Here is a 26,296-nt window from a genome sequence, read left to right on the forward strand (position 1 = left end):
ACAGAGCATAGTGCACAGAGCATAGTGCACAGAGCATAGTGCACAGAGCATAGTGCACAGAGCATAGTGCACAGAGCATAGTGCACAGAGCATAGCGCACAGAGCACAGTGCACAGAGCATAGTGCACAGAGCATAGTGCACAGAGCACAGTGCACAGAGCATAGTGCACAGAGCATAGTGCACAGAGCATAGCGCACAGAGCATAGCGCACAGAGCACAGTGCACAGAGCACAGTGCACAGAGCATAGTGCACAGAGCATAGTGCACAGAGCATAGTGCACAGAGCATAGTGCACAGAGCATAGTGCACAGAGCACAGTGCACAGAGCACAGTGCACAGAGCATAGTGCACAGAGCATAGTGCACAGAGCATAGTGCACAGAGCATAGTGCACAGAGCATAGCGCACAGAGCATAGCGCACAGAGCATAGCGCACAGAGCATAGCGCACAGAGCATAGCGCACAGAGCACAGTGCACAGAGCACAGTGCACAGAGCATAGTGCACAGAGCATAGTGCACAGTGCACAGAGCATAGTGCACAGAGCATAGTGCACAGAGCACAGACCATAGTGCACAGAGCACAGAGCATAGTGCACAGTGCACAGAGCATAGTGCACAGAGCATAGCGCACAGAGCACAGAGCAGCAATGAGACTAACCAGGGTAGCGCTGTCTGACGTAGTACTGGAGGGTGTCCAGCACACGCAATCTGGCTTGCTTATTATCGTGCGAGGAAGCCAGCCTGTCTACGATCACATGCATACGCACGTATACACGCACGTATACACACACGTATACACGCACGTATACACGCACGTATACACGCACACATACACACACACACACACACACACACACACACACACACACACACACACACACACACACGTAACCAAGATCAAGATCGGTCCAAGAGGGACTGCAGCATCCCAGACCTGCCAACCATCCCAGTTTGGCCGGGACCGTCCCGATATCGAGGGTGGTAATAGGTACCCAAAAGTGCATTTGTCACACGCCTCACAGCTACATTTGTATACATTTTCATACATACATGTAGGTAAGTCATTGTCCCCATCTCAGGTTTGCAACGCTTGGCAGGTATGGCATCCCCTCCCTCCTCGGCTCTTCCCTCTCATTTCATTTCATTTTTATTCCCGTATCTATGCAGAAGACGTTACTTCAGTAACGTCTGGCGCTAGCCAGGGTCCACACAGCTTTAATTTGGTATTTGTTTGTGTGTTTGTGTCACGCCTGGCGCTATCCGTATCTGACGGCAAAAAAGCATAGGATGTTATAATTTTTTCAATTCTCCTTTTTTTCAGGCATATCCTGGGATTCGAACCCGCACTATCGCCCTACATGCATTCCCCCATACACTTCGCATTCATACCCATTCTTCCAAGTTGCTTCACGTTATTATCTTGCGTTTGAAAGCCCTATTTGAATATTGCGGGCAGCTGTATGTGGCCAGCTGTGTTTGATGGTACGGTACGGTACGGGAGACGGTGTCGTATTACCCTCGATCGTACCTGTCCCGTACCTATCCCCTACCGTACCGTGCCATCAAAGACGGCTGGCCACAATGCATATTCAAATAGGGCTTTCAAATGCAAGATCACAATGTGAAACAACTTGGAAGAATGGGTATGAATGCGAAGTGTATGGGGGAATGCATGTAGGGCGATAGTGCGGGTTCGAATCCCAGGATACGCCTGAAAAAAATAGGAGAATTGAAAAATTTATAACATCCTATGCTTTTTTTGCCGGTAGATACGGATAGCGCCAGGCGTGACACAAACAAACACAGTCCGTGCGCCAAGGCCCTTGAGAGACCGACTTTCATTTTCTCGCGGGAATCGTAGCCTCCAAGGCGCCGCACCTGCGGGCTTGTTTTCTGTTGATTTCGCCTATCTCCGAATGGTGAATATTTCAATGAAATTTGCTGCTAAGAGCCCTTCTAGTCTCGTCAGGAGACCTTTCCTACACTGGAGAGATGGCTCGGAGTGATGTAGACACCTATGGCCGTACCCTGGAAAATTTTTTTGGAGCTTGCAGTTCGTGAGCAGCCACCAAGGACGAATGTCTCACTTTTGTAATTGCTGAAACGTCGAATATGGTCACCAATTTCACACCAGGTAAGGCATCGCGGACACTAAAGCCGCTTTGTGGGGTGATAGACCAAAGCTTTATCTTTCGAATGCACGAAAAATTAGAGTGATACCTATGTGCCCCACAATTGCACCCGAAATAAACCACGCACAGGCAATATTGTGATTTTATGAGAAGAGACAATTGAGCATGCTCTAAATCATCATGACCTGTTGTATTACTTTTCAAACACCACTCCGAGTGAGCATCTACCAATCCTTTATCAATTTTACAGGGACATCAGGCGCGTGCACCGTATGAGTTTTTTGGTGTCTGGAAACCACCTTTTTTCGGGCAATCTTGCCAAAGGAAAAGCGTGTCTAGCGCCTACGCTCGTACTGGATTGGTTATCCTGCATACGCGTCGATCGACGGGCAGTTAACAGTACAGTGACTATGTCCTTATTTCGAAGTGAGAGAGAGTTGCTTTGCATGCAGTTCGAAATACAATATTCTCTCCTTCTTCAGTGGAGAGTAGCCACAGAGAGATCGATCTCTAGCTCTGGTTCGCTCCTGGATTGGCGATGACGTTCAAGAAATCCGTTTTGTCTCGAAATTTGAGTCAAGCACGCGCGATGCAAGTCAGTTCAAGGATATGATTGACGATATCTCCTTCCAAACTGTTGACTCAAATCGAGATGACAGCCTTTCGTTCTCGCTCATGTGCGCAGCAGAGATGTTCGTCAAAAACGTTGTCGACTGGAAGACGTAAAAATGTGCGTCCATGATCCACTTGCGCTGCTTCAGAACGAAGCGCAGCTCCGGCCGCGACTCAAGGGCTCGGGGCTTCGCTTTTCTCCCGCGAGCTTCCATCGAAGCAAGGTCCATAACTCTTTATTGAAATCATGTGGAACATTGCCAATACATGCCGAAAACTTCGTCATAAGAACAGAAAGAAAGACACGTCGAATGTAAGCAGTGTTTTGATGAAACAAACATGCCTGCATGGAGTGGATTAGTGAAGTACCATAGACATAGTGTTATACTTATAGACTGTAGTGTATACATGTAGCCTGGGCGGCTAGGCCTAGAAAACTTTTACGGGTTCAATATGACAAACATGTACAGTGTATTTGAGTACATTTTAAATTTGCCCCGTCTTTGCAAATACTTTTTGAAGTGCTTGTAAAAGTTGTATGTAAAAGGTAACCCGTACCCGTTTTTTCTGCTACCGGTTATACATGCACATGTAGATCTACCAACATTTCCATGTAACATCGTCCCCTCCCTCCATTTTTCCTCATTACTCCCATTTCTGTCCTTTCTACCCCTGTACCTGGTTCCCTCTCAGACGCGTTTGTGCCGGCATGATCTGATGATAGCAGTCGGACGAGCCCCGCATCTCATCAGCACCAGTGCTCATTGGTGCCCTGCACCCCTGATCTTGAGTCCCCCCCCTCCTAGTCTCCTCCCTAGCCCTCGCCGTTATCTCCGACGGGATGTTCGGGGGATGCGCATGCGCATGTGCACAAATACATACTTATACAGTGGGTCTCCAGAAAAAAATTACCAACTCTAGAAACCCCCCTTTCAAGACTCGGTGCACGCCACTGGACATTTGAGCTTAGGGGATAGAGGTGGGATATTTCACCAGCTGAAGTACTAGATTTTTTTCAAAATTTGTTGACTACTAGGTTGCATAGTGTAAATATGTCAGTATTATGTGCATTATTGTGGTGAAATTCTGAGCATCCAATTATTATAGGCACAACAGCACTGGTGCATGCCCTCTCCTAGATCCTGCTCTCTGACTTTTTTCTTGCATTGCACGACTCAAATCCGTCGAATGAAATGAAGGAGTAAATTTGTTGCTGCCAATTAACTGCATCAGTTCTGTTTTCCTCTGCTGTTCTTCTTTCAGTGTGGTGACTTCTGATCCATGAGGCGATGGCATGAAGTCAATAGTTTGCAGTATGTGCAATATGCGGCAGTCTCTCTGTCAATGGACCTGTGACAGCTGAAGCCCAGATGTTGCAGTTTGATGTCTATGGCCAGCAGCAATCTAATGTTGTTGCACCTTTCCTTCCACACACAGCAATGCGGAATATGTCATGGACAGACATCGCTAAACTGCCTCTTTTGAAGAAGCATCGCAATTCTTGTCTGCCAATAAACAACAGACTAGCCAGCTATAATTACAATTTGGAGGTCGGAGACGCGATCCCGTGAACGTATTGCGCCAACTGCAATGAAGAAGGCCTTAGTGATCTGGATTTATTACCATTCTCGTGTGGATAACTATGGCGTTGTGATCCAAGTCATGCAGACTATAAAATGCCTTAGACGTGAGATAGTGAAGGTACTGCCGACAGCAAGCCAACAGTGGATATGAACCACGCCGCCAGCATCATTCTGCACACCAGGAGAATCCAATACATATAGCTGCCAACTCTGATGGTATAGACCCGATAACTTGTTTTCTTACTCTAAGATTGGTATACAATTATACATGTACTAGTGCAATCTCTATCCATATGCGTAATGCACTGTATTTGTTTCCGGTGACTGGAGGTAGTTTACCATAGCACTGTTTTATGTCCTGGTTTTGTTGAAGATAAGCATTATCCAGTTAACTTGCTAGGTACCGTATCAGTCAGCTCTTTCAGTATTTGGCTTTGTGTCAGGGGTGGTTGACGGTGTCGCGGGTCATTCCACAGTCTGCAAAGTTGACGTTCTCGGCAACGGAGCGACCCAGTAGGCAATTGATCACCGATAAATATACTGTCATTGGTATCACGGTGCACCACAATGGCATATGGTGTGAATATCATAATGTTATTCTGCAGCGAGTCCTTGTCGTGTAGCTTGCGAAAGTTATTGCATACGGTCATTACGTGCATAATGCATAGTACTGTCTGTACACTCAAGTTTCAAGTCCAGTCCATTTTTTGGAAAAAATGGGCTGGACACTAACGAGGGCCTGGTGACGTGTTCATAGGGCTGAGTTGTGCCAAATGGTGCCATTGGCTGGGAGTGAAAGCCTTGCCCCACGCCTGCACCCTAAAAAATGTTTCGAAAATACTCAAATTCGACGACGGCTGAGAATCTAGGAAGATGCCGGACCACAGCGAAACAAGTCATCTGGCTGAAAAACGGAATACAGTCAGACCTCGCTTATCCGGTCCTCGTTTATCCGGATCCCTCGCCATCCGGAAGAAAATAGTTGGTTACAAATGTACAGCATATGCCATGCTTACATACAGTATGTGTGTTCGATTATCCGGTTCCCTCGCCTATCCGGATATTTTAGTGGAAAACGGATGTGTGCGGTTATGCGAGGTCTGACTGTACACCATTGCGTTGCCACGGCTAAGCGCAATTTTTAGGCTCACCACACAGGTAGCGAAATGCCAAAACAAACGAGCCATAGACACACAACCATTTTCCAAAATTGTCCACCATTGAGAATGCGACTCAAAAAGTAACCGCAAACTGCCCAGTTTGGAAAATGAAAAGTCAACTTTTAGACGACTTTTTTGAATCTGGCGCACGGACTGAACAAATGTATGCGAAGTGTATCGGGGGATGCATGCAGGGCGCGCGATAGTGCGGGTTCGAATCCCAGGTTATGTCTTAAAAAAAAGGATTTTTTAAAAGAATTTATAACATCCCTATGCTTTTTTTTGTCTAGGTCATCAAGGCAAAAAAAGCATAGCGTAGGGCCCTGAGCTTCCAAGCTCTCTCGTTTGATTGATTTTCCACAGGCAAATAAATGCATATCACGGAAGACCTCACACTCACTTGCGATATCGGTGCAGACTCCATCCACCATTAGCACTACTTCCGAGGCCGGCACTGGCAAAGGTTTCCTCTTAGTTCTCTGCAAGGCTGGACAATCCTGCAATACAGCAGATGTTCAAGACACATCAACGGCTCAAGACAGCAACTACAGTTGCGCTCGGTGAAATCTGACCCAAAGTGCAAAACCTGGCGCCCTGTACCAGTTCCGATGACATCATTGTAGTTGTACATGTACATGTGTGTACGTCCAGCGGCATTCGCGCCACTTCCAGGGCGCCAAGGGCCGTGCGAATGGAGGGCGCCCGATGTGCACTCTTGGTCGGATTTTACCGAGCGCAACTGCACCATGCACTACGCTTGCATATGCACAGTTACACGAGTATACATGCACGTGCACATGTACAAACGTTGGTTCCAACAGACCGATTTTGACGATCTTGGCCTCGTTGAAAAGCTCTTGAAGAGAGGATGGCGGTGAACCTAAATTCACCAATACGGTGTATTCGTTTGTGCCAAAAAGAATACAGTGAGATGTGTCCTTTTCCGTAGTAATACCACCCAATAAGGTATCCGTGTCACCTGTAGAAATATTCCCAGACCCGCTACCCTGTACTGAATAAAGCGCTTCCCGGCACATTCCCGGCACAGCTCAACACTTCCCGGCACAGCTCAACTAACTAACACCTTGACTCCTTGACTTATTCCGTGGTGTGATTGTGGAGCGGGTTGGGCGAGAAATCTACACCCAGTGCTGGACAACGGGAGCTCAGCGCAAGTTACTCTGTGCTCGCACTACGTAGGTGCTGTGTCCATAATGCAGGGCTACATGTAGATGGGCAACTGCGAGAAAGGTTCAAACGCTGTGTACTGGCATTCACTACAGTCATGTACATTCGTCGCCAAAGAAATCCGGGGGTCAATGCTGTACATGGTAGCGTAACACATGCACTGCCACTGCACATACTTATCAAGGATCATGTGCGTGGCTGCATAGTCAGAGCAGTGCTGATAGATCTACCAGCACTGCACATACCTATCGTGTGCGTGCCTGCATAGTCAGAGCAGTGCTGGTAGATCTACAGCAAACACTGGGAAAAGCATGCACGCTACCATGTGGCACCACCGTGTTCGCGTACCATACCACTGTATCGGCATTGGCCAGAGTTTTTCCGGCAAAGACTGTACATGTAGTAGCAGCTGGCTTTAACCCGCAGTGCAGCACATCAGCACAAGATCACACAGCCATACAAGGCTCGCATTGTCCGTTCCCAGGTGAAGACGCGGCGGTGCTCTAGCGAGATTACACGACACTCCCGTGACCGCTTCCCAGGGCGAATCCAGCGCCAGCGATAGGGTCACCCATCCCACCCGCGCTACAGACAATTTCTCTCTACAGTTCCAGACAACAGTCAAGTGAGATTCAAGTCGACAGGAAAAGCACAAGCTCCCACGTAGGGAGCGACGCACAATTCCCCAAGTATCGCCCAAGTCACACCAACCTCTTCTTCACATAGTTCCAGACAAGCCACGCTTACTTCTACACATACAGAGTACTGTTTGAGCACACATGACGAGGAGATAAGTTAGAATGGGCCAACTTGTCCACAATCTACACGTATCACCAATATCCCTTCCCCACCACCATCAGAACAAAATACCAAATTCTCACACCAGTCCTGAAGTCATGCAATGTGCAACAATATTGTCTTTCCACCTACCTCGCGGACGTGACCTTCAGAACGACAAGCGTGGCAAAATGAAGGCAGTTTCTGTGAGGCAAATACGATTGCAAGCACACATGCCCGAGTAAAGTAAAGTAAGTAAAAAAGTTTGCACGTCCGCGTTACCACCGGCTATACAATTGCGTTGAGAAACACAACCAGCTTAGAAAGTTTCGCATGTGCCAGGCCACCACCATGCCTGTGCTACCAGGGTGGCAGATGCAGCACCTAATGGCGAGGGTGAGGTGGCAAGTCTCACAACCAATGCCCGACAAGGGGGCTAACCTCGTTAGCTGCTTCCGTGTTACCCTCACTCCGAGTAGTGAGTACCCAGTTGACCGTGGGTGTCGGCGCAGTTCACTGCATGTAAAGTGGTTCATGCATGCATCACCGCATTTGCTAGCACAGTACACGCTCCCTGCTCCCAGCGCGGGTCTTGAACTCGGGACCTTGTGATTCGCAGGCAAGCCCACAACCACTCGGCCAAAGCGCTGGTGCCCGAATGCATCACACAAATGCATGCACACGCGGACACGCGCATACACACAGAAACGCATAGATACATACCTCCCCCCCCCCCCCCACACACACACACATCACACACCACACACACACACACACACACACACCACACCGCACACACAAACAAACACACACACACACACTACACACTACACACGCACACAAACACACATATACACACGCACACACACCACACACGCACGCACGCACGCACACACACACGCACGCACGCACACACACACACACACACACACACACACACACACACACACAAACACACATATACACACACAAACACAAACACACACACACAAACACACAAACACACGTATACACACAAACACACACAAACACACATATACACACAAACACACAGGAAAACTCACAAAGCTCAGAGTTCCTATATAAGCAGGGCTGCCATGTTATCAATCAAAGAAATTTTCAATCAAGGCCCAACCCTCCAACACTATGGTCTCCGCCGTAGCTTATCATGCACAAACACAAACACGCACACACACGCACACACACGCACACACACACACACACACCCAAGCACACACATAAACACACGCACACACGTGCACACCGATCAAGACGGGCAGCTACTCACCGTCGTCCGGTCCCGGCTACTGTCTGCCTTGAGTCTGTACAGCGCCCGTGTCGGTGCAGACGCAGCCCCTTCAGCATCAGGACCCTGAAGATCAGCTGCAGAACTCTGCACATCCACCGTCGTAGCACCAGCAACAGCATCACTCGAAGCAGAGCCAACCTGGGGCTCAATGCCGAGGTCGGTGGGCTGGTCAGAATCACCGTCAGCGTCTTCAACACCCTGCTGGCGCTTCTGTTCGTTCGTGGCGTCCGCTTGCCTAAGCGCCAATGTGTTATACTCTGCCTTGCAGCATGTTGCATAGTCACTGGCCCATGACAGCCAGCATTCCTCAGCACGTTCAACTGTCTGCGGGCGGTGTTTCGGCAAGCCTGGCGACACTGTCAGGTAGATAGTCGGAGAGACAGGCTGATCGACAAGCAAGTAGCAAGAACAGTGGCACGCACGTGTGTGTGTGTGTGTGTGTGTGTGTGTGTGTGTGTGTGTGTGTGTGTGTGTGTGTGTGTGTGTGTGTGTGTGTCTGTGTGTGTCTGTGTGTGTGTGACCGCGGGCGGGCGGGCTCGGGTGTGTGCGTGTGTACTGGATCTAGCATGCCTCGACAGCACTGTTGCATACCGTTCGTAGTGGATGGGATCTCTTCTCCATGTGACCATAGTGCATCTATCAACGACTACAGTTTACTCTCGATATGTCACGCATTTCCAAGTCACGCACTCACAATAAGCCGGGCACGTTTGCCATCCGGACAACATGTACTGTATCCCTCGGAGTATAACTGTATAAGGCGTACTGAAGTACAATCAGCGCCTGCATTTTTTTGTCACAAAATACAGACATCTACCATCTACCGTAGTTCCGCGCATGGGCTTATATGCGAAATATCCATGTTCGTTTTTTAGCCCATGGGCCAATATTCGAATTTTGAAGGTTCACGAAAAAGTACACGTCTGTGCTCATAGTGGGTCTACCATACTCTACTGGTAAACTGCACTGACCTGCTGTACCATGGTAGGAAGAGTCCACATTGTGAAAAATTCTTGTTGACACGCGAGTTGCATTTGTGTCTGTTCATAAGCCCATGGGCTTATAAACGGAGGTGGGCTTATATCCGGGTATAGGCCCGTGGGCTTATATGCGCGGAATAACGGTATATCACCATTCATTCACTGATTTTTTTTGGGGGGGGGGGGGGGGGTGAATTACGGGTGTTTAAAGTGCGGCTCATACTCTGGAAAATCCGGTACTTTTGTACAGTGTACTTCGAAGTATGTGCTGTAAGAGTTGACAGTGTGACGAGTCTATTAAAAGTTATACAATTTGCAAAACTTTCCCACTCGGCGGGCACAAAGTTTACCGACCCTGCCATCGCACATACATCTGTTTCTCTAGTACAGGGGAGAGAAGGAATAACATACGCGTAACGTTTCTTGAGTTAGCGATGGATTTTTTGATTTGTTTTCTCGTGGAAACGTTAGACTTTGCGCCCCGTTAGAGATGCAACTCTTACAGTAGGTCACGCACTCGCGATAAGTCACGCATTCTTGTCTTCAAGGGCGAACAACTTATCGAGAGTAGACCGTACGTGCACCTCACACGCACAATCTTGCACAATCTACTCAGCAAACATCAGCAGCAGGCAAGCATACTGACTGTAACTGTAATCTGTGACACAAACAAGACACACTCAGAGCACGTACTGGCTGGCGAGAGGACGTACAACTTGACATCTGCTTCTTTCGCAGCTTCTACAGTAGCACACAGAATGCACACAAATCACACATAAATGTTAGGAGAGTGTGCAGCATGGTGGCCCCTTGGAAAAAGGCGTGGGATTCCATTTTAGCACGGTGACGAGGACGGATGGCCGGAACTACAACAGTGTAACACATAGTAGGTCGAGTGAGATTCAGTGATGCATCTCTCTTACTCACTCACTCACTCACTCGCTCGCTCACTCTGTCTGTCTGTCCGTCCGTCCGTCCGTCTGTCTGTCTGTCTGTCTGTCTGTCTGTCTCCCCCTCCCAGCCCATTCCAACGAAGTTCCTATTTTACTTACATATATGTGTACGATATGTTGCATATGATCTGCATGCCCAAGTGCAAAGGAAAATGCATATTCGCATCTACAGACAAGGATGCAGTTTACAGGGTTATGGGCCGTTACACGCCCGATTGGTTGAGGGACTCACCTCCTCTCCCCTGACTCACTTGTGAGGTCTGCATTCGCCACTAAGGTGTAAAGGCATAGTGGTGGCCTGCGGAAGCGAAGGCTATAGCTTGTGTGTTTCTGAACATTCAAGTGATGCTAACGCGGATCCCGCGAATATTATATTATACAGACAAAATACTGACGCACCTTCCTCTGCTGCGTATTTCGCCTCTCTCCGCTCGCGTTTGGTTTTATGCCCCTCCAAGCGTCCCTGCTCTTTCTTCACATTCTTGCTGGCGTATGTGGCATGGAACAGCTCCTCCTTGCGCTTGAACTCGTCGAGGTTAGACGGTGGCGTGGAGTAGTACTCAAGTGTTTTGTACAGGCTGCCCAGAAAGGCTGAAAATGCTGCACACAAAACAGCAGCAGGCAGTACACCGCGACACAATCATATTATTGGCATGCACTGTAGTCACCAGACACACGACAACATGGCACTGCATACGGGTGGTGCACAGCATGCATTGTACGGCCAATGTGATCGCTTGCACCTTGAAAAACAGGAGTTAGTCATAACTCGTAGCATGTTGTCCTTCCTTTTTTATACATGCATATTTACACACTCCACACTTGCCTTGTACCCCCACACCAACACACACACACACACACACACACACACACACACACACACACACACACACCAACACACACACACACACACACACACACACACACACACACACACACACACACACACACACACACACACACACACATCAACTCAATCATGAGTGTCTCACGCCCACTTTGCCCTTGATGAAATGCTCACTTACATTGTTATGTCTTATGTCTTAGTGCTAGCTTGTACTTGTTGCATGCTACATGTAGTAGCGTGAATTATGTCCCTGTACTGTCTTATATCAACCAACTCTGTATCTTCTCCTGTATCCCTGATGATGCCCTCCTGGGTGAAAATGTGGAACAATATTATTACTTTACGTGGTGTGGCCAAGGACTGTTCGTGTGTTGCAAATTGGAGGTGAAGTAAAATATGCACATTTACCCAGATACTGTAATTTCACAAATGTTCGGTGTACTTTTATTTTCGGTACTTTCGGTGCGTCTGTTTCATACCTAAAATTTCAATACACCGAACAAACACTAACACACATAATCAAATAGGGAACTGCTTCTCTGTAACGAAAATTTCTGTTCACCTAACCTGGCCTGTTGCCCTCATAACGAAACTATTGAGCACCGAAAATTTATGAAACTAGAGTAATTAGAAGTCCTATTGTGGATTTCGGTGATCAAATTAAACCAGATATACATATGCAAGACTACTGCTATGAAAATAAGCGTGATTTACGACACCTTATTCTTGCTATGTGCTCCACAAAATTAGCTATGTTTTAAGCCAAGATGCTACGATAGAAAAGGTGCTGTTTGGTCATGGAGATACAGTAAGTGATTTCCTTTGCCGGAGCATTGTACACCGGAATATACCCCCTCCCCCCCCCCCCCCCCCCCCACCCGGACTAAAATTGGATACAGTAGACTTTGCACCGGGCTGTCGCACATCTATCACATGACCATACAGGGCGGCCATGTTGGTTCCAACTCCACTCAACTTCTTCACCAATGGGTCATATGTCGGCCATGTTGGTTGGTTCCAACTCCACTCAACTTCAGGGCTCACAGCAACTATGCCTGAAGAGCGATTACGTGGGAGGACATCTTGGAAACTGATCACTATAGAAACAACCTCACGCGACCTCGCACGTGCCGCTTTGAGAAGCGCGTCCGCGACAGCCCACACGACAGGGAGCTTGCGCTGGCCTAGCTGGGGCAGTCTTTTGTGCTGGCTTCACAGCCCAGTCACGTACCTGCCGCGTTCAGAAGAAAGGACAAGCGGTGCGTGCAGTAGCGGCTACAAGACGTACATGTAGATCGTGTCAACCTCCAACAGTCCAAGCTAAAAATCAAAAACCGAAGTAGATCGTCTTGCCGAGGTGACTTTCAGCTATATCGACCATGCCGACGCTGCGGGGAAGGGTCTTCTTAGTTCTGTTGAGCATGCGTCTGATGCGGTATGTCGTGCTTGTTCATTTTTTCAGGCGACGGTAGGGACTAAAGCGCATCCTCTGTGCTATAAAATGAAACCAAGAAAGACCGCCTCCGCGTGATTGTTGTTTCGCCTACATCGGTACATCGACGCTGCGGTGGAAGAAGGATACTTAGATTTTTTAGCCTACGATGTGCTTTGCTTTTTGCATCTATTTTCAGAGCGTGGGCGTGACAGAGCGCCTTCTGGTGTCCTTCGCCCTGGTTTTTTTTGTTTTCAGGCGACCTACTCACTAGTCGACCGCGTCTACCTCAGCCCTTTATAAAAGCAAACCAAGATGTTTTCATGGCTAGATGTACCGCTACGGTCGAAGAGTCTTTTCTTGGTCCTCATTTTCTTCCTGTTCAGCCTTCCTTTCCGCTCTGTTTTGGTTTTTATTGGTGCCCCTCTTGCTATTCGTATTCGTACTTTCTGTTGTCGAGGCAACAAACTGAGGCATTTTAAACCCACAGTAAACCAAGTATGCCGCCGCGGCGGCGGCCATCAGAGACTTTGGACTATGATAAGGTTAAGTCCAAAAAGAGGAAGCCCAACCCAAGCCGCTTTGGTGGTGGCACGTGGAAGAAAAAAGCAGCTGTTGCGGAAGCCCCCAAGGTCGGCAGTGCCAGAGAGGTAAATCAATCCGTTTGCATTGACATTATGGTAATAATGCACCAGACAATTGCAAGAAGACGTACAACATCATCATGATAATACATATGAGAAGGTGTAGGAAAGAAACCAGACCCACCCATAATACTTTCGCTTCCACAACTGATATTTACTTCCTGTAGGCGGGCACTGGTCACCACCACACAGCGGGTTCGGTTGCAGATGCTGCAAGTGAACAGCGCACACACTCGGACCCTGCCTCTACCATACCAGAGTACCTCGCAGACCTTTCTGATGTGCCGGATGACTCGGTCGAACTCACTTCTTATTCAACGCTGGAGGCGGGACAAGACATTGCTCGAACCGGAGATGCTCAAAAGGTAAGAGTCGCCCCTCTTCAATGCAGAAGTTTATATATAAACCAGCACCCTCTAGCTATAAATCGGCACAACTCTCAGTAACCAAAAATGTCCTCTTCACGCACAATGCAGAAGTAAATCAGATTTATTTATCCAACAGAATTATTTCCGTAACACTGATGGTGGTGGATTATAAAGGGACCACTATAGTTCATGATGCAGACTGTATCTGATCAGGGTGTTGCCACTAAGTATAAACTATTTACCTATTGTTTTCCATGTACAACTGCAGGTGAGCAGTGCAGGAGTCGCGTCCGCCTCTGGGGTACAGCACACCACACCCGCACTATTCAGCAGCAGCAGCACAGCTTCCACTGCTACACACACCGTTCCTCCGGCCGCTGCACACACCGTTCCTCCCACTGTTGAAGACACGATTCCTCTTGCACATGCAGGTACTGCAGCTACTCTGTTACGCACTGCATCGCTCGCTGACGACCCCAATACACAGGCTATGGAATCACTCCAACGTGAAAATGAGCGGATAAGACAAATGCTTAAGATAGCAGAGATAAAATGTGAAGCCCAGAAACAAAAGCTGAAGGAGCAAGCAAATGCACTGCGAGGAGTAAGTAGCGCACATACTAAGCTGCAACAAAAACCAAAAAAGAAACTAGACAAGAGCGATGAGCCCACAACGAGTACAACGGTAAAGTGTGCACTAGTGCCCGGTACCAAGCCTGAGTAAACACAAGCATTCATGGCACGTGCCAGGTTCATGAAGTTTGCCTGCATCATGAGCAACCAGAAATCTGCCATGGCGGTGTTCCTATCTCATTATCTACTGACTGAGCAATCTCCACCACCAGGATTTGGAACAACCATCTCACCATCCACGTTGGCGGAATGGAACGTACTTCTCGGAGAAGTCGACAAAGCCCTGCTCCGTGAGAAACTACAAGGAAGCCGCTACAAGGTTCATGTTTTTGCTGACGACAGCAATAATCAAGGCGAAGACCGGCACATGGTTGGCGTACACACATGGTGTGAAACGAGCGACTGCCCGGTCGGGTACGTGTTGGCGAATACCCTTGTGCAGTCCGGTAGTGGAGCGAACCAGGCATCCGTGGATTATCACGTGTTGCAAAACATATATGGTGTGGCAGAGGTATGCGGAGTCGTGGGAGACAATGCGTCTACCCAGTCAGGCAGCAGGAAAGGCCATGCAGCTGAGCTTGGTGTGCTTTTTAAAAGCAACACCACATTTATTGGCTGCTACCCCCACATCCTCAACATTGCCCCACATCCTCAACATAGCCCTCCGTAATGCTATGTCCGATGGCTTTGGACAGCGTGGCAGCATGATGAGCTTCAACCTGTTCCAGCTCCAGCACAAGGTTGGGTATGTACACCACCAGAAGCCAACCTACTACAAGGCACTGTACGTCAGCGAGGGAGTTTTGCCAAGAGCACCTCCACTTCCACAGGAGTTTGTGGAAACTCGCTGGACGTACATCCATGCAAACTTGGAGTGGTGGGAGAAATACGGCAAGGCATGTCTGCAGCTTGGCAAGCGCATCCTGAGATTCCTTCCAAAGAAAGAATCCCACTTTTCTATCTGGGAGGATATCATCCGAATGGCCTCTAATGAGGTTATTGTTGTCGAGCGGACAATCTTGCTCGAACTACTGAACAGGCTCATCATGCCTGGCCTCCAGAAGTGCCAGAGCGGCGATGATGAGCTGCAATTCAGCTCTGGCTACCTAGCAAGAACGTGGCCATCGTATGTAATCAGAGACATGCGGATGGCTGAGCTGATGCGTCGTCACAGCGACTACGCCATGCCTCTGACAGCTGAAGCCAAGGCCAAGCTGGAGCCAGAAACCGCCACACACTTCGCCACACATGTTCAAGAACCCATGCTGGATGCTGTTCTTGCTTCATTCGACAAACACTCCACTAGGTGGCTTCGCTTTCCTCTGCTTTTCGCCATGGGTGCTGATACAGCCCATAGGCATCTGTTCTGGCGTGCGTATCTCCGGGTACGCGCTATTCCTGTCCAGATTACCACTTTCACTGAAGGCGCACCACCAACTGTCTCCGATGAGCAAGGACCAGCAAAGTATGACCAGTTATTGCAGCTCGCCCTAACTTTGAAGTGTCCGAAGAAGCTGGCTGCAAGCTGCTACGAACAGAACCTGCTCGACCAGAAGGCACATCTTCTTGGGCAGGCGACCATGTCCTGGTTTGAGGAGTTTTCTATCCTTGGACTGGTCGCTGGGCAGGTCAAGGACCTCGACACCTGGCTCACCAGATGGCCACTGCCCGCTGACGCTTTGCCGGAGGCAGTTTGCCTTGCACACAAGACAGGTCCGTCATGTCCTTGCAAAGACAGTGAGCCTCATTTGTGGAGCTGGTTTGCGACCTATATATTCGCAATGCCTGTCAACAATGTGATTGCCGAACGGCAGTTCAACATCGCGGATATTTACATCCATCCGAACGAGAGCGAACTGTCAAAGCAGGCAAGCCACTTGTTCGTGGAGAATGTGCTGCACTCCACACCTGCTCGCCTCCACCTGTATCAGTCCATGTCAGCAAGTAGCCGAAAGTCCGTCCGAGTCACGCAAAATGTCATGGAGCATGTTGCAAGGCAGATGAGTGAGTATGCTGCCACTGTAACGCCTGAGCGAGTCAAGAAAGCCAGAGCACAGGTGAAGCTTCTACAAGCCAAACAGTCGACTGCCCGTACCCTCACCGCTGCTGAAACATACAGCGGTACGCGGTGTTTTGTCCAGGCATCGCGCCCGGTCAGCTGATGAGCACGAGCGGAGAATGGCTGCCTTGCAAGAAGAAGGCATGAGGCATGGTGTGGCCCATGATCCAGGCTCACGGAGATCCGCAGCAATCCAGGAGAGGGCACCGGCACGAAGTTTCCCAGCAACTACGGCAAGCAGTACGAGTACAGTTAGTGAAACTGAAGTCAGTGAAGAGCAGAGCTAGCTTCATGTGAGAGCCGCGCACAGCTTTTCTTTCTTTCTTGTGCAGAACACAAAAATAGCTGTCGTGAGGTCGCGCTCAGCGCGCGGAAGCAAGACGATCTTTGCCATTCAAAATGTTCGTTTGTACCCGTTTCTTTGTCGATTTGGACAGTTGATGGCTTAAAATTTTTGTTTTGATCTTGCCGAGAAATTGTCCGAGCCATATTTTCCGTTTTGGCCCCTCATTCAACATCAAGTGCGGCAGAAGCGCACACACTTTTCACTCTCCCGTAATATTGAAACCCGGTCGAATTTAAAAAAAAAAACGCTCGGACAAATCCTTACAATGGGTATTGAGAGTATGTTCCTAGCTTTTCAAAGGTCTAGCTGAAAGCACTAGTACAAATGAACATTTTGAATGCACCCCACTTTCAAGGCTTTCTGCGATATCTGCCTGAGTGCATGTATACGATTCTGGCATGCTGGCTGGCTTGCGTGATGCTCGCGTGACAGGGCCCTGTCCAAAATGGCGCCCACGCTTTTGTGTGATGCTGTGAGCCCTGAACTTCTTCACCAATGGGTCATATGTCGGCCATGTTGGTTGGTTCCAACTCCACTCAACTTCTTCACCAATGGGTCATATGTCGGCCATGTTGGTTCCAACTCCACTCAACTTCTTCAACTATGGGTTATATATCGGCCATGTTGGTTCCACTGTCCACATGCCATGATCACTATGTACACTAAATGTAGTCACATGACAAAGATGTGAAGCCACTTTATCCAGAGTATGGTATTATACAATATACCGGGGGGGTTAGCTTGAAGTAGTACGCCCAGATGCACACCACACTAAGACACACAAGATGAACAAGCAAACAAACCCGCAGCATGAGCAGCCAATCTCCAGTATTGCAGAGAAAATCTGCAGCCGCTGGACCTTGGCGACTGGCGAGAGTGGACACTCACAACATACCTGATGGGAACGACATCTTGCCGGTCATATTCCTGCTGGGATGTATTGGGTCTAGAAGATCCATCCAAGAACATAACATGTAAGACAATTTATAAGAGATAGACCGGGAAAACACAGTCATGTTACAAGTGCTACAGGTCAGACTGCATTATGTTCTAAGTTGCAGCTAGAAGCTAGCCTTGGTAACCATTCTAGGACTGTACACGTGCTGCAGCTATTCTACAAACTGTGCGCATTGCCGAAGATGCTGCTGCTACAGACTGTACATGATAAAGAGCAGATATGATTTCAATTGATTTGCGAGAGATTTCAGGAAAAATAGACTTATAGCGTGCAGCGAAAAGCCTGAGTGAGGCTTCATTCCGCTAGCCAGGCACAATACACTGCACAGAACGTACCTTCCACTGCCAAACGTCGCAGATGAAAGTTTTTCTCCTCGCGCGACGCTGGGTTCAGGGTGCGGATGGAGATGACCGCATCTTGAAGGAAGGGCGGGTCACAGTAGAGTCTGGAAAATCCAACACACGTTCGATACACACCAAGCTGGCTTAGGATTCATAGAATATATACAAAAGACAGAACTGCAGGCACTGCATCAATCCAACCCAAGGATGAGAAGTTGAGAACCATAACCAACAATCAAACCAGTCTCAACATCAATGTATGCTCTGACCGGTAACAAAAGCAATCACCGGCAGATAGAACACTATGTACGAATCGCAGGCTCCTATTTCAGTCTTTTTATCCTGAATATTTCTTTGCAAATCAATACACGATCTCAACGACCTAGTATCCTACTGTCCACTGTTCATTCTCATGCTGGTTGTGCTGTATGTGCTGTACGCGTAACAGCAAAACATTGTATTCACTTCAAACCGGTGTAGGGCAGCGTGCTGTGACAGTAGGTGACGGCATGTGTTCACTTCAGACCAGTGTAGGGCATGCCGTATGGCTGTGCAGCCACAGTACCCTAATTTCCTGCAAGAAAATTAGTAGCAACTACAGTCGCCCCTCCTTCAAATCCAGCAACTTCATAAACCAGCACCCTCAATAAACCAGCAAAATTGTCAGTCACCACACTCTTCGGGTAGAAGTGTAGGTTGGTAGAAGGTGTTGGTGTGCGTAGAAGGTGGAGTGGCGTAATGGAAGTGTCGGGTTTATCAACCCGACACTTCCATTACGCCACTCCACCTTCTACGCACATTAACACCTTCTACCAACCTACACTTCTACCCGAAGGGTGTACCCCCTTCCCACCTGTATCGACCCGCACCTAACCTTCACCATTAACTTAGATACATGTATTTCCCACCTTCACCTTCTCACCTCATCTCACCACCATCACTCCCTATTAACCCGTGCCACCACCCAAAGCCCTCCATTCTTTATCCACTGACGATGTTGTTCAGAACAACGAAACGTCTGGAGAAGTATCGTAAATATTTCTATCGTTATTAAATTTTATCAAATATACCACTCTTTGGTCTAGAAAGAATACTTTTTTGATATTACAATGAGAGTGAATAATCAACGGCTTGTCCACCAACTCTTAGTCACCACACTGTCCCCTTCATGCACATTACAGCAGTAAATCAGATTCGCTCATCCAGCACCCTTTCTAATCCAGCAGAATTTCTCCAGCACCAATGGTGCTTGATTATAATGGGACCACTGTACTCGTGTCTAGATCAATTCGTCACAAGTGCTGCTGGACGTTGGTTCCGCTGAAGTGCAGTGTAAGCGAGTCGCCACAGGCTGGATAGTTTATATCTTGCATTCAAAATCACACGTCAGCCCCTACCCGTACCTCTCTAGACTAGCACACGTCTATTGCTGGCAAAGAAATATCGGCTGGCAGACAGCTGTGTCACAACTGCAATGCTTGCCTGGCCTTACCTGAACACGCCCAGCCAGAGTTCACTCAATGGCATGGTGTTCTCAGTCCTCCACGCGCTATTCTGTGAGAACAACAACAGCACACATTGGACAAGAAAATTACCGTATTTTCCCGAGTACAAGCTGCACTGGTAAGTTGCACCCAGATTTTTTTGCCACAAAATACAGCCCCCCCCCCCCCCCCTGTATGTCACTGTTCATTTGAGCATCGTAGTATAAGCCGCACTGACTTTTTTTGGAATGAACTACGCGTGTTTAAAGTGCGGCTTGTAGTTGTACTCCGGAAAATACGGTACTACAGATTCTCGACAGCTCCCCAAGAAACAGTGTTTCCCCTCCACCTGTGCTGGCCAACACATGCATATAGCGGCCAGGAGCCCAGGGTTTCGCGCAGATGTGTGAGCATGAAATTTACAGTACGTGTCCAGCACCATCTCAAAGTGCTACATCTGGATTTCACTACATGTATGAGCACACCGGTAACTACAGTCAAACCTCTTTAGGACGAACACCAAGGGACCGGTGATATTTGTTCGCAATAACGGGAGTTCTTCTTATCCGTATTTATACCCAGTGAATACACTGTAATCTATCCAATGCAGCTATGAATACTAGTTCTTCAAAAGCAAAAGTTTGTCTTATCAGTGTTCTTCTTAACGACGTTTCACTGTATTATTATTATGAGCACACCTACTACTACTGCCAGTCGCTATAATTCAAGACTGTTCAAGCGTCCCTCCCTTTAACGAGAACTGCCGCACCATGCCTGATCAACACTCGCCAAGCTAGCATTCACAAGCACCAGTAAGGGATTTCTCAAAACAGGCCAGTACTGCAATAGTCCCCCAAAGATCAGATAGCACAACATACATGTCCACAGTACTTACAATCCAGTCTATGTCACTGGGATACCAGTCTTCATTGTCCTCGCCTGGATGCTCTGGGCTAGTCCTCCCAAGCTGCACACATAGCAGCACACAGCAACACGCACAAGACGAGGATCATGCAACCGTTAGGCAGTTCAATAGCCAGCTGAATCATCTTTCCGAGATTTCTTCTCTCCGCTCTCCCGAGGGGATCCACAATACCAATTTCCGGCAGCTTGTAAGTTGTACTATTAAGTACAGTACAGACCCCGGGACCTACTGGTTGAGGGTGACATCATTAGTGCTGGGTCTGTGTGTGCGGCTTTGGAAGGCCGACACTACAACCGTGCTGTTAAGGCGCTCATACTTGTGACTGATGAGCTTGAGCATGCACGGTGGCAAGTATTTGAGGAGTGGCTTTCCACAACTGATGGCACCCGTGTCGCTTCACCCAGTCTTGCTGATTAGAAGAGCCAGCTTCACAAGGTGCGCAAGACCCATCATCTGAAACTGTGGAATGTCTCACCGACATAGTGCAGCTATGTTCGTATGGTGCGAGAACCTGGTGACACTTAGCATGTTCTTGTGTGGAGGTTAACTGGGCACGGATCGACTGTACAACGTGTGTACAATGTATGTGTCGTATGACCTACAAACAGGACACCACCGCCACAAAACGACCACGAAAGGACGAGGTGGTGAGTCGCTTTCGCGGTACATTACGGAATACACGTTGCATTGGCTTACCTCATGCAGCACAGGCAGAACAGGTGGGTTGCATCGCTGCAAGGCATACACAGCCAGCATGGGGTACGCTTGAAGCGGCAGTGTGCAGCCCTCCTCATTGACAAAATCGCAGACCTGCAAGCCAATAAAATGAGCACAAATTGATATCCAGCCACAATACACCACTGATGAGCATGACATGACAACAACAAAGTCATTGGTTTCAAAGAAGGGGTGGTCGACTTACAACCGGGGTTCAACCGCTACTGATCATACTGACACTGAACCGGTAAAGGCCTGAAGTATTAGGAGTTGACTTATAACCGGTAAATACGCCAATCAATTGCAAATCAATTTTAACATTGGCATCGACTGTTTATTGAACGTGGCAAAACGTGACAAACATGATATTGTATGGGTGCGGGATGGTATTGAGCAATAGACACACATTCCACTCCTGCTGTTTTAAGCAGGACAGTCAATCATACACTAAGAAAGCAGGAGCGGGACTTCACACACAGCTTCATATCTTATGAGAAGCAGCAAGCCACTGGGCCACACGCTCGCAAGCTGCTACCATTCACAGCATCGCTTATCAATTAATACCATTTCAGTCAACCTTGGCCATCATCAGAGAATTAATACTCGATCTCCGGATAGCGCTAGCTGTTTCAAACTTGCTAGATCTCGTCAGCCGAGCTCAGAATTAATATCCATGTTGGTTCGAACAATGTCCAGGAATCATTTATTTTAAACTAGTCTCAGTTAGTCACCGTTGCCAGTATATCAGAACTAACCGTTGCCCAATGGCACAGCAGAGTAGCAATCTGTTGGAAGCGCACATCCAGCTTGGCATACACAGCAATCAGATTCGACAGCCGCCAGTTCTGCAAAGGATCAACAGGAAGCACAAGAACATGTGATGCCAGAGTCACTACAGGATAAAGAGAGCAGCAAATACAGCATCACTCTCCACGCCAGGAAAGTCACAAGGGCGTATCCACATCACCATAAGCTTCATTCCTGTTTGATGAATGTGTGTAGTTGTGCCTGCAGAGTATTCTGCTATAGGCCTGACAGTTCTGCTGAAACGGACAGGTCACAGTCCACATGCCTACAACTCAGACAGGGTAACAGAGCAAATCCCTGGCACAACAGTGACAGTAGTGCAAGTACAGGTAAAACAGTCATTGTGTCAGCGATCGACCATGGGACTCTTAACTGCTGCACATTACCACTTTCAACTTTACTTATCCGGTTACAAGAAAGTGGTAGCATGCACAAGATGCAGTGATTCATCACAAGAAAGCCTTAAGCACAAGCATGAATACAAGCGTTGCCAATAGCTAAGACTGAGACATGCACGTGGGAAGAGATGCACTCACGATATCCTCATTTAGGTACACCTCAAAACGCAAGCCTCTGTAGGAACAGAACAGAACAGAACAGCAGAGTATGGTAGATTGCAGTCATCTCTATCCTGCTGAAGCTAGATATGCACGGGCACTGCTCTCAGCAGCAGACTACTAACAAACAAACAAAAAACCTTACAGAACAATAAAGAACAATCTATCGTAAAATGCACGCATATCCGGGCACAACAAAGGTTAAGAATCACACAAATCTAATCAACCCTCGCTATTAACTATTACAACTATTGTAATTATAAGATTATATCTCACCAGAGACTCTGACATGCAATTCACACTGCCCACCAGCACTTGGAACAGGCACAAATAAATTCCAAGGTATACTCAAACGGCAAACACCATCACAAATCGAACAAGGTCTCAGCAGTCTAGAAATGTCTGTTTCCCACCAAAACTTCTTTATTACCTCAAGTTGCATGTTGCACTGACCCTCACATGCAGTGGGCCTTACACATCAAACGGAACGTGCATTGGATGATACACTTCTCGATATACCGTATACCATGTATGCTTGCATGCAGTGCTCTACCTATCTACAAGTGCAACATGCCGTATTTTCTCTAATAAGAGCCCGGGGTTCTTATTTTTTCAGTGACAGCTCTATCCGCGCTACTATTAGAGACTGGGCTACTATCAGAGGCTGGGCTCTTATTTTTTCAATTGTCAACTATCAAGCCAACTCCAGTCTATACAGGCATAAACTGACCATATCAAGACTGATTTTTCAACCCTAAACTCAGGAATATTGTCAAAGAGTTGGTGGACATTTCTTTACCCACTGACGATGTTGTTCAGAACAACGAAACGTCTGGAGAAGTATCGTAAATATTTCTATCGTTATTAAATTTTATCAAATATACCACTCCTTGGTCTAGAAAGAATACTTTTTTGTACGCTGCTCTGCCTGAATCAGGCATTGAGCACTCTTGCAGAACCAAAGCATATTGCCTCTGTACTTTTTTGATAATATTGTCAAAACAGATGTTTCACAATAGCATTGGCGCCAGGAAGGAAGCAGTAGACCGAAAACCTCCTTACAAATATTATATGTTCTTGGCATGTTGTACTGCTGTTTTATATATGCAGTCAATATACTGGTTGCATACTCCAATTGTGACCCGTGCTACTATTAGAGACTGTGCTCTTATTATTTCAAACCACCTTCACCCCGGGTCATTATTGGAGACTGGGCTATTATTGGAGACCTGGGCTTTTTCAGAACACGGAGGCTCCACTGCAGCCAATTCATATTACTATCAGTCCCCACCACTACACAAAGGTCGTTGACGCTGCAAATTTTATTCAAAAGAAATAGAATCTCCAAATTTTCACCCTTGGGGCTTCCTCAGCGAGTAAAATAATAAAATTTGCAGCGTCAATGACCTTTGTGTAGTGGTGGTGACTGATAGTAATACCTGGGACTGATAGTAATACCTGGGACTGATAGTAATACCTGGGACTGATAGTAATACCTGGGACTGATAGTAATACCTGGGACTGATAGTAATACCTGGGACTGATAGTAATACCTGGGACTGATAGTAATACCTGGGACTGATAGTAATACCTGGGACTGATAGTAATACCTGGGACTGATAGTAATACCTGGGACTGATAGTAATACCTGGGACTGATAGTAATACCTGGGACTGATAGTAATACCTGGGACTGATAGTAATACCTGGGACTGATAGTAATACCTGGGACTGATAGTAATACCTGGGACTGATAGTAATACCTGGGCTTTTATTAGAGAAATTACGGTATGCATGAAACGGTCTACAAGCACAACAGCGGCTGGCATCCCTCTAGCTCTCAAGCATTGGTTAGCATGGTGCACCTTTCCATCACGTTGCACCTTTTTCCCGGTACAACACAGCATAGCTAACCTTGCCATACTTGCTATTACCCTTGTCGCAAACATTGTGCCACTGCCTAGTGCCTAGTGCAGTATTATTGCGCTTTTTCACCAGCTGACAAGGAGAATATCTCCTAGCTTATCAGTTGCTAATCTGTTCCTACCTCTGGAGGTGTATGCACTGTATGCAACCTATTTACTATAGTCTTACGTGTGAAGATGAAGCCCACTGACACTGGCATGTCGCACAAGATAGTCAGTTGTGATATTCGCAACCTCAGCTGGAAAAGATCGCAAAAAAAACAGAAAGGAAAAAGCAAGACCACATGAACATAAACAAGATGTCGGGGGGGGGGGGGTATTGTTGGGGGTATTAATTTATTCCCCACGAGGATTGATATGTAGAGCTGCTGCCATGCTGGTCAGCTCTGGGCTCTCTCCCTTAAAATTGATGGTCACCCAGTGTCTCCAGTTTGTAGTGAAGTAACCTACATGCTGTGTACGCCCCATGTTTGAAATGCTTCTTGTCAGGACTATCTAGTAATGGCGTGTTGGTTCTCATGTGCGCGAGTCGTGCATGCACCACATTGGCGCAGTGAACAGCAGTACATTATGGCTAAGGGCAGAGCGCCCAAGGATTTTATCCCGGACTATGCAGATGTTAGTTCCGACTTTGAGTTTTGGTTGGACGATGTGAACGACTATTTGTCGATCTGTGGCGTGACGAATCACGAAGAAAAAAAGAACTTGTTCCTGAACTTGGCTGGCCTCAACATCCGGAAAGTTGTGAAAGGGCTGGTCATCTCTCCTCAGAGTGACCAAGACGCTTACCAGGCACTGACAAACGCTGTCAAAGCACATTTCAGGCCGTCTGTGAATACCACCTCTGAACACCACAAATTTCGCCAGCAGAAACAGTCACCTGACAAATCTGTTTCGGCCTTCGTTGCCCAACTACGCTTGAGTCAAGTCGAACTTTGCGAGTTTTCTGCCACCACAGTGGATACAGTAGAGAACACGCAGATCCACGATCAATTGATTGTAGGACTGAAGTGCTCCGTAATTCGATGTGAATTGCTAAAGGACTCCAAGCTGACGCTCGCGGATGCAATCTCCAAGTCAAACTCAAGAGGAAGGCGGTAGATAGCGCTAGAAGTGGGAATGGGACGGACACGGTATTCTCACCAATGTTGGAACCCTTCCGGCATCTGAGATACCTGGATAATACGATCGACCCTCGGTCAACTAGGGATTCCGTTGGCGATGAAAATTGCGCAGATGTACATGTAGGAGAGGAATACATGGTTGCTGGGTAGTCTCACCGACTTTCACGACACTGACTTCCTCAGTATGGACCCGGACTGGCTACGGGAGCTGGAACCGGTTGTCAGTGAAGTCCTGAGTCAGTGGTCCCTGAAGGTCAACCCCCGACATAACCGAAACTACAACACTTAACCGGCCACAGGACAGGATCGATGAGTACTGGAGGTCTGCAAAGAATCTTCGGTCATTGCTTGGCGATCTTGAGGATGTTTCAAGGAGGAAGCAGCTAGCAATGGCTGCGTTCAAGTCAACGTGGGCCCTTTGGAAGCTCAGAGAAG

At 47.8% G+C, this 26,296-nt stretch overlaps 1 protein-coding gene across 1 annotated transcript in view; it reads right to left on the reverse strand.

Annotated features, from left to right (window-relative positions):
- LOC135815797 (terminal uridylyltransferase 4-like) overlaps positions 1–26,296 on the reverse strand; it is a 55,871-nt gene that overhangs the window by 22,435 nt on the left and 7,140 nt on the right. The window contains exons 7-20 of the mRNA XM_065329138.1: positions 24,907–24,976; positions 22,793–22,829; positions 22,205–22,294; positions 21,429–21,542; positions 20,703–20,774; positions 19,816–19,877; positions 18,318–18,427; positions 17,920–17,970; positions 11,095–11,295; positions 10,436–10,483; positions 8,742–9,118; positions 7,607–7,657; positions 5,889–5,985; positions 660–746 (exon numbers count right to left, since the gene is read on the reverse strand). Of these exons, the coding sequence (XP_065185210.1) occupies positions 660–746; positions 5,889–5,985; positions 7,607–7,657; positions 8,742–9,118; positions 10,436–10,483; positions 11,095–11,295; positions 17,920–17,970; positions 18,318–18,427; positions 19,816–19,877; positions 20,703–20,774; positions 21,429–21,542; positions 22,205–22,294; positions 22,793–22,829; positions 24,907–24,976 (1,467 nt within the window). The remainder of the gene's footprint in view (positions 1–659; positions 747–5,888; positions 5,986–7,606; positions 7,658–8,741; positions 9,119–10,435; positions 10,484–11,094; positions 11,296–17,919; positions 17,971–18,317; positions 18,428–19,815; positions 19,878–20,702; positions 20,775–21,428; positions 21,543–22,204; positions 22,295–22,792; positions 22,830–24,906; positions 24,977–26,296) is intronic.

Source organism: Sycon ciliatum, chromosome 4 (assembly GCF_964019385.1).
Source record: "Sycon ciliatum chromosome 4, ocSycCili1.1, whole genome shotgun sequence".
NCBI classification, from domain to species: Eukaryota; Metazoa; Porifera; class Calcarea; order Leucosolenida; family Sycettidae; genus Sycon; species Sycon ciliatum.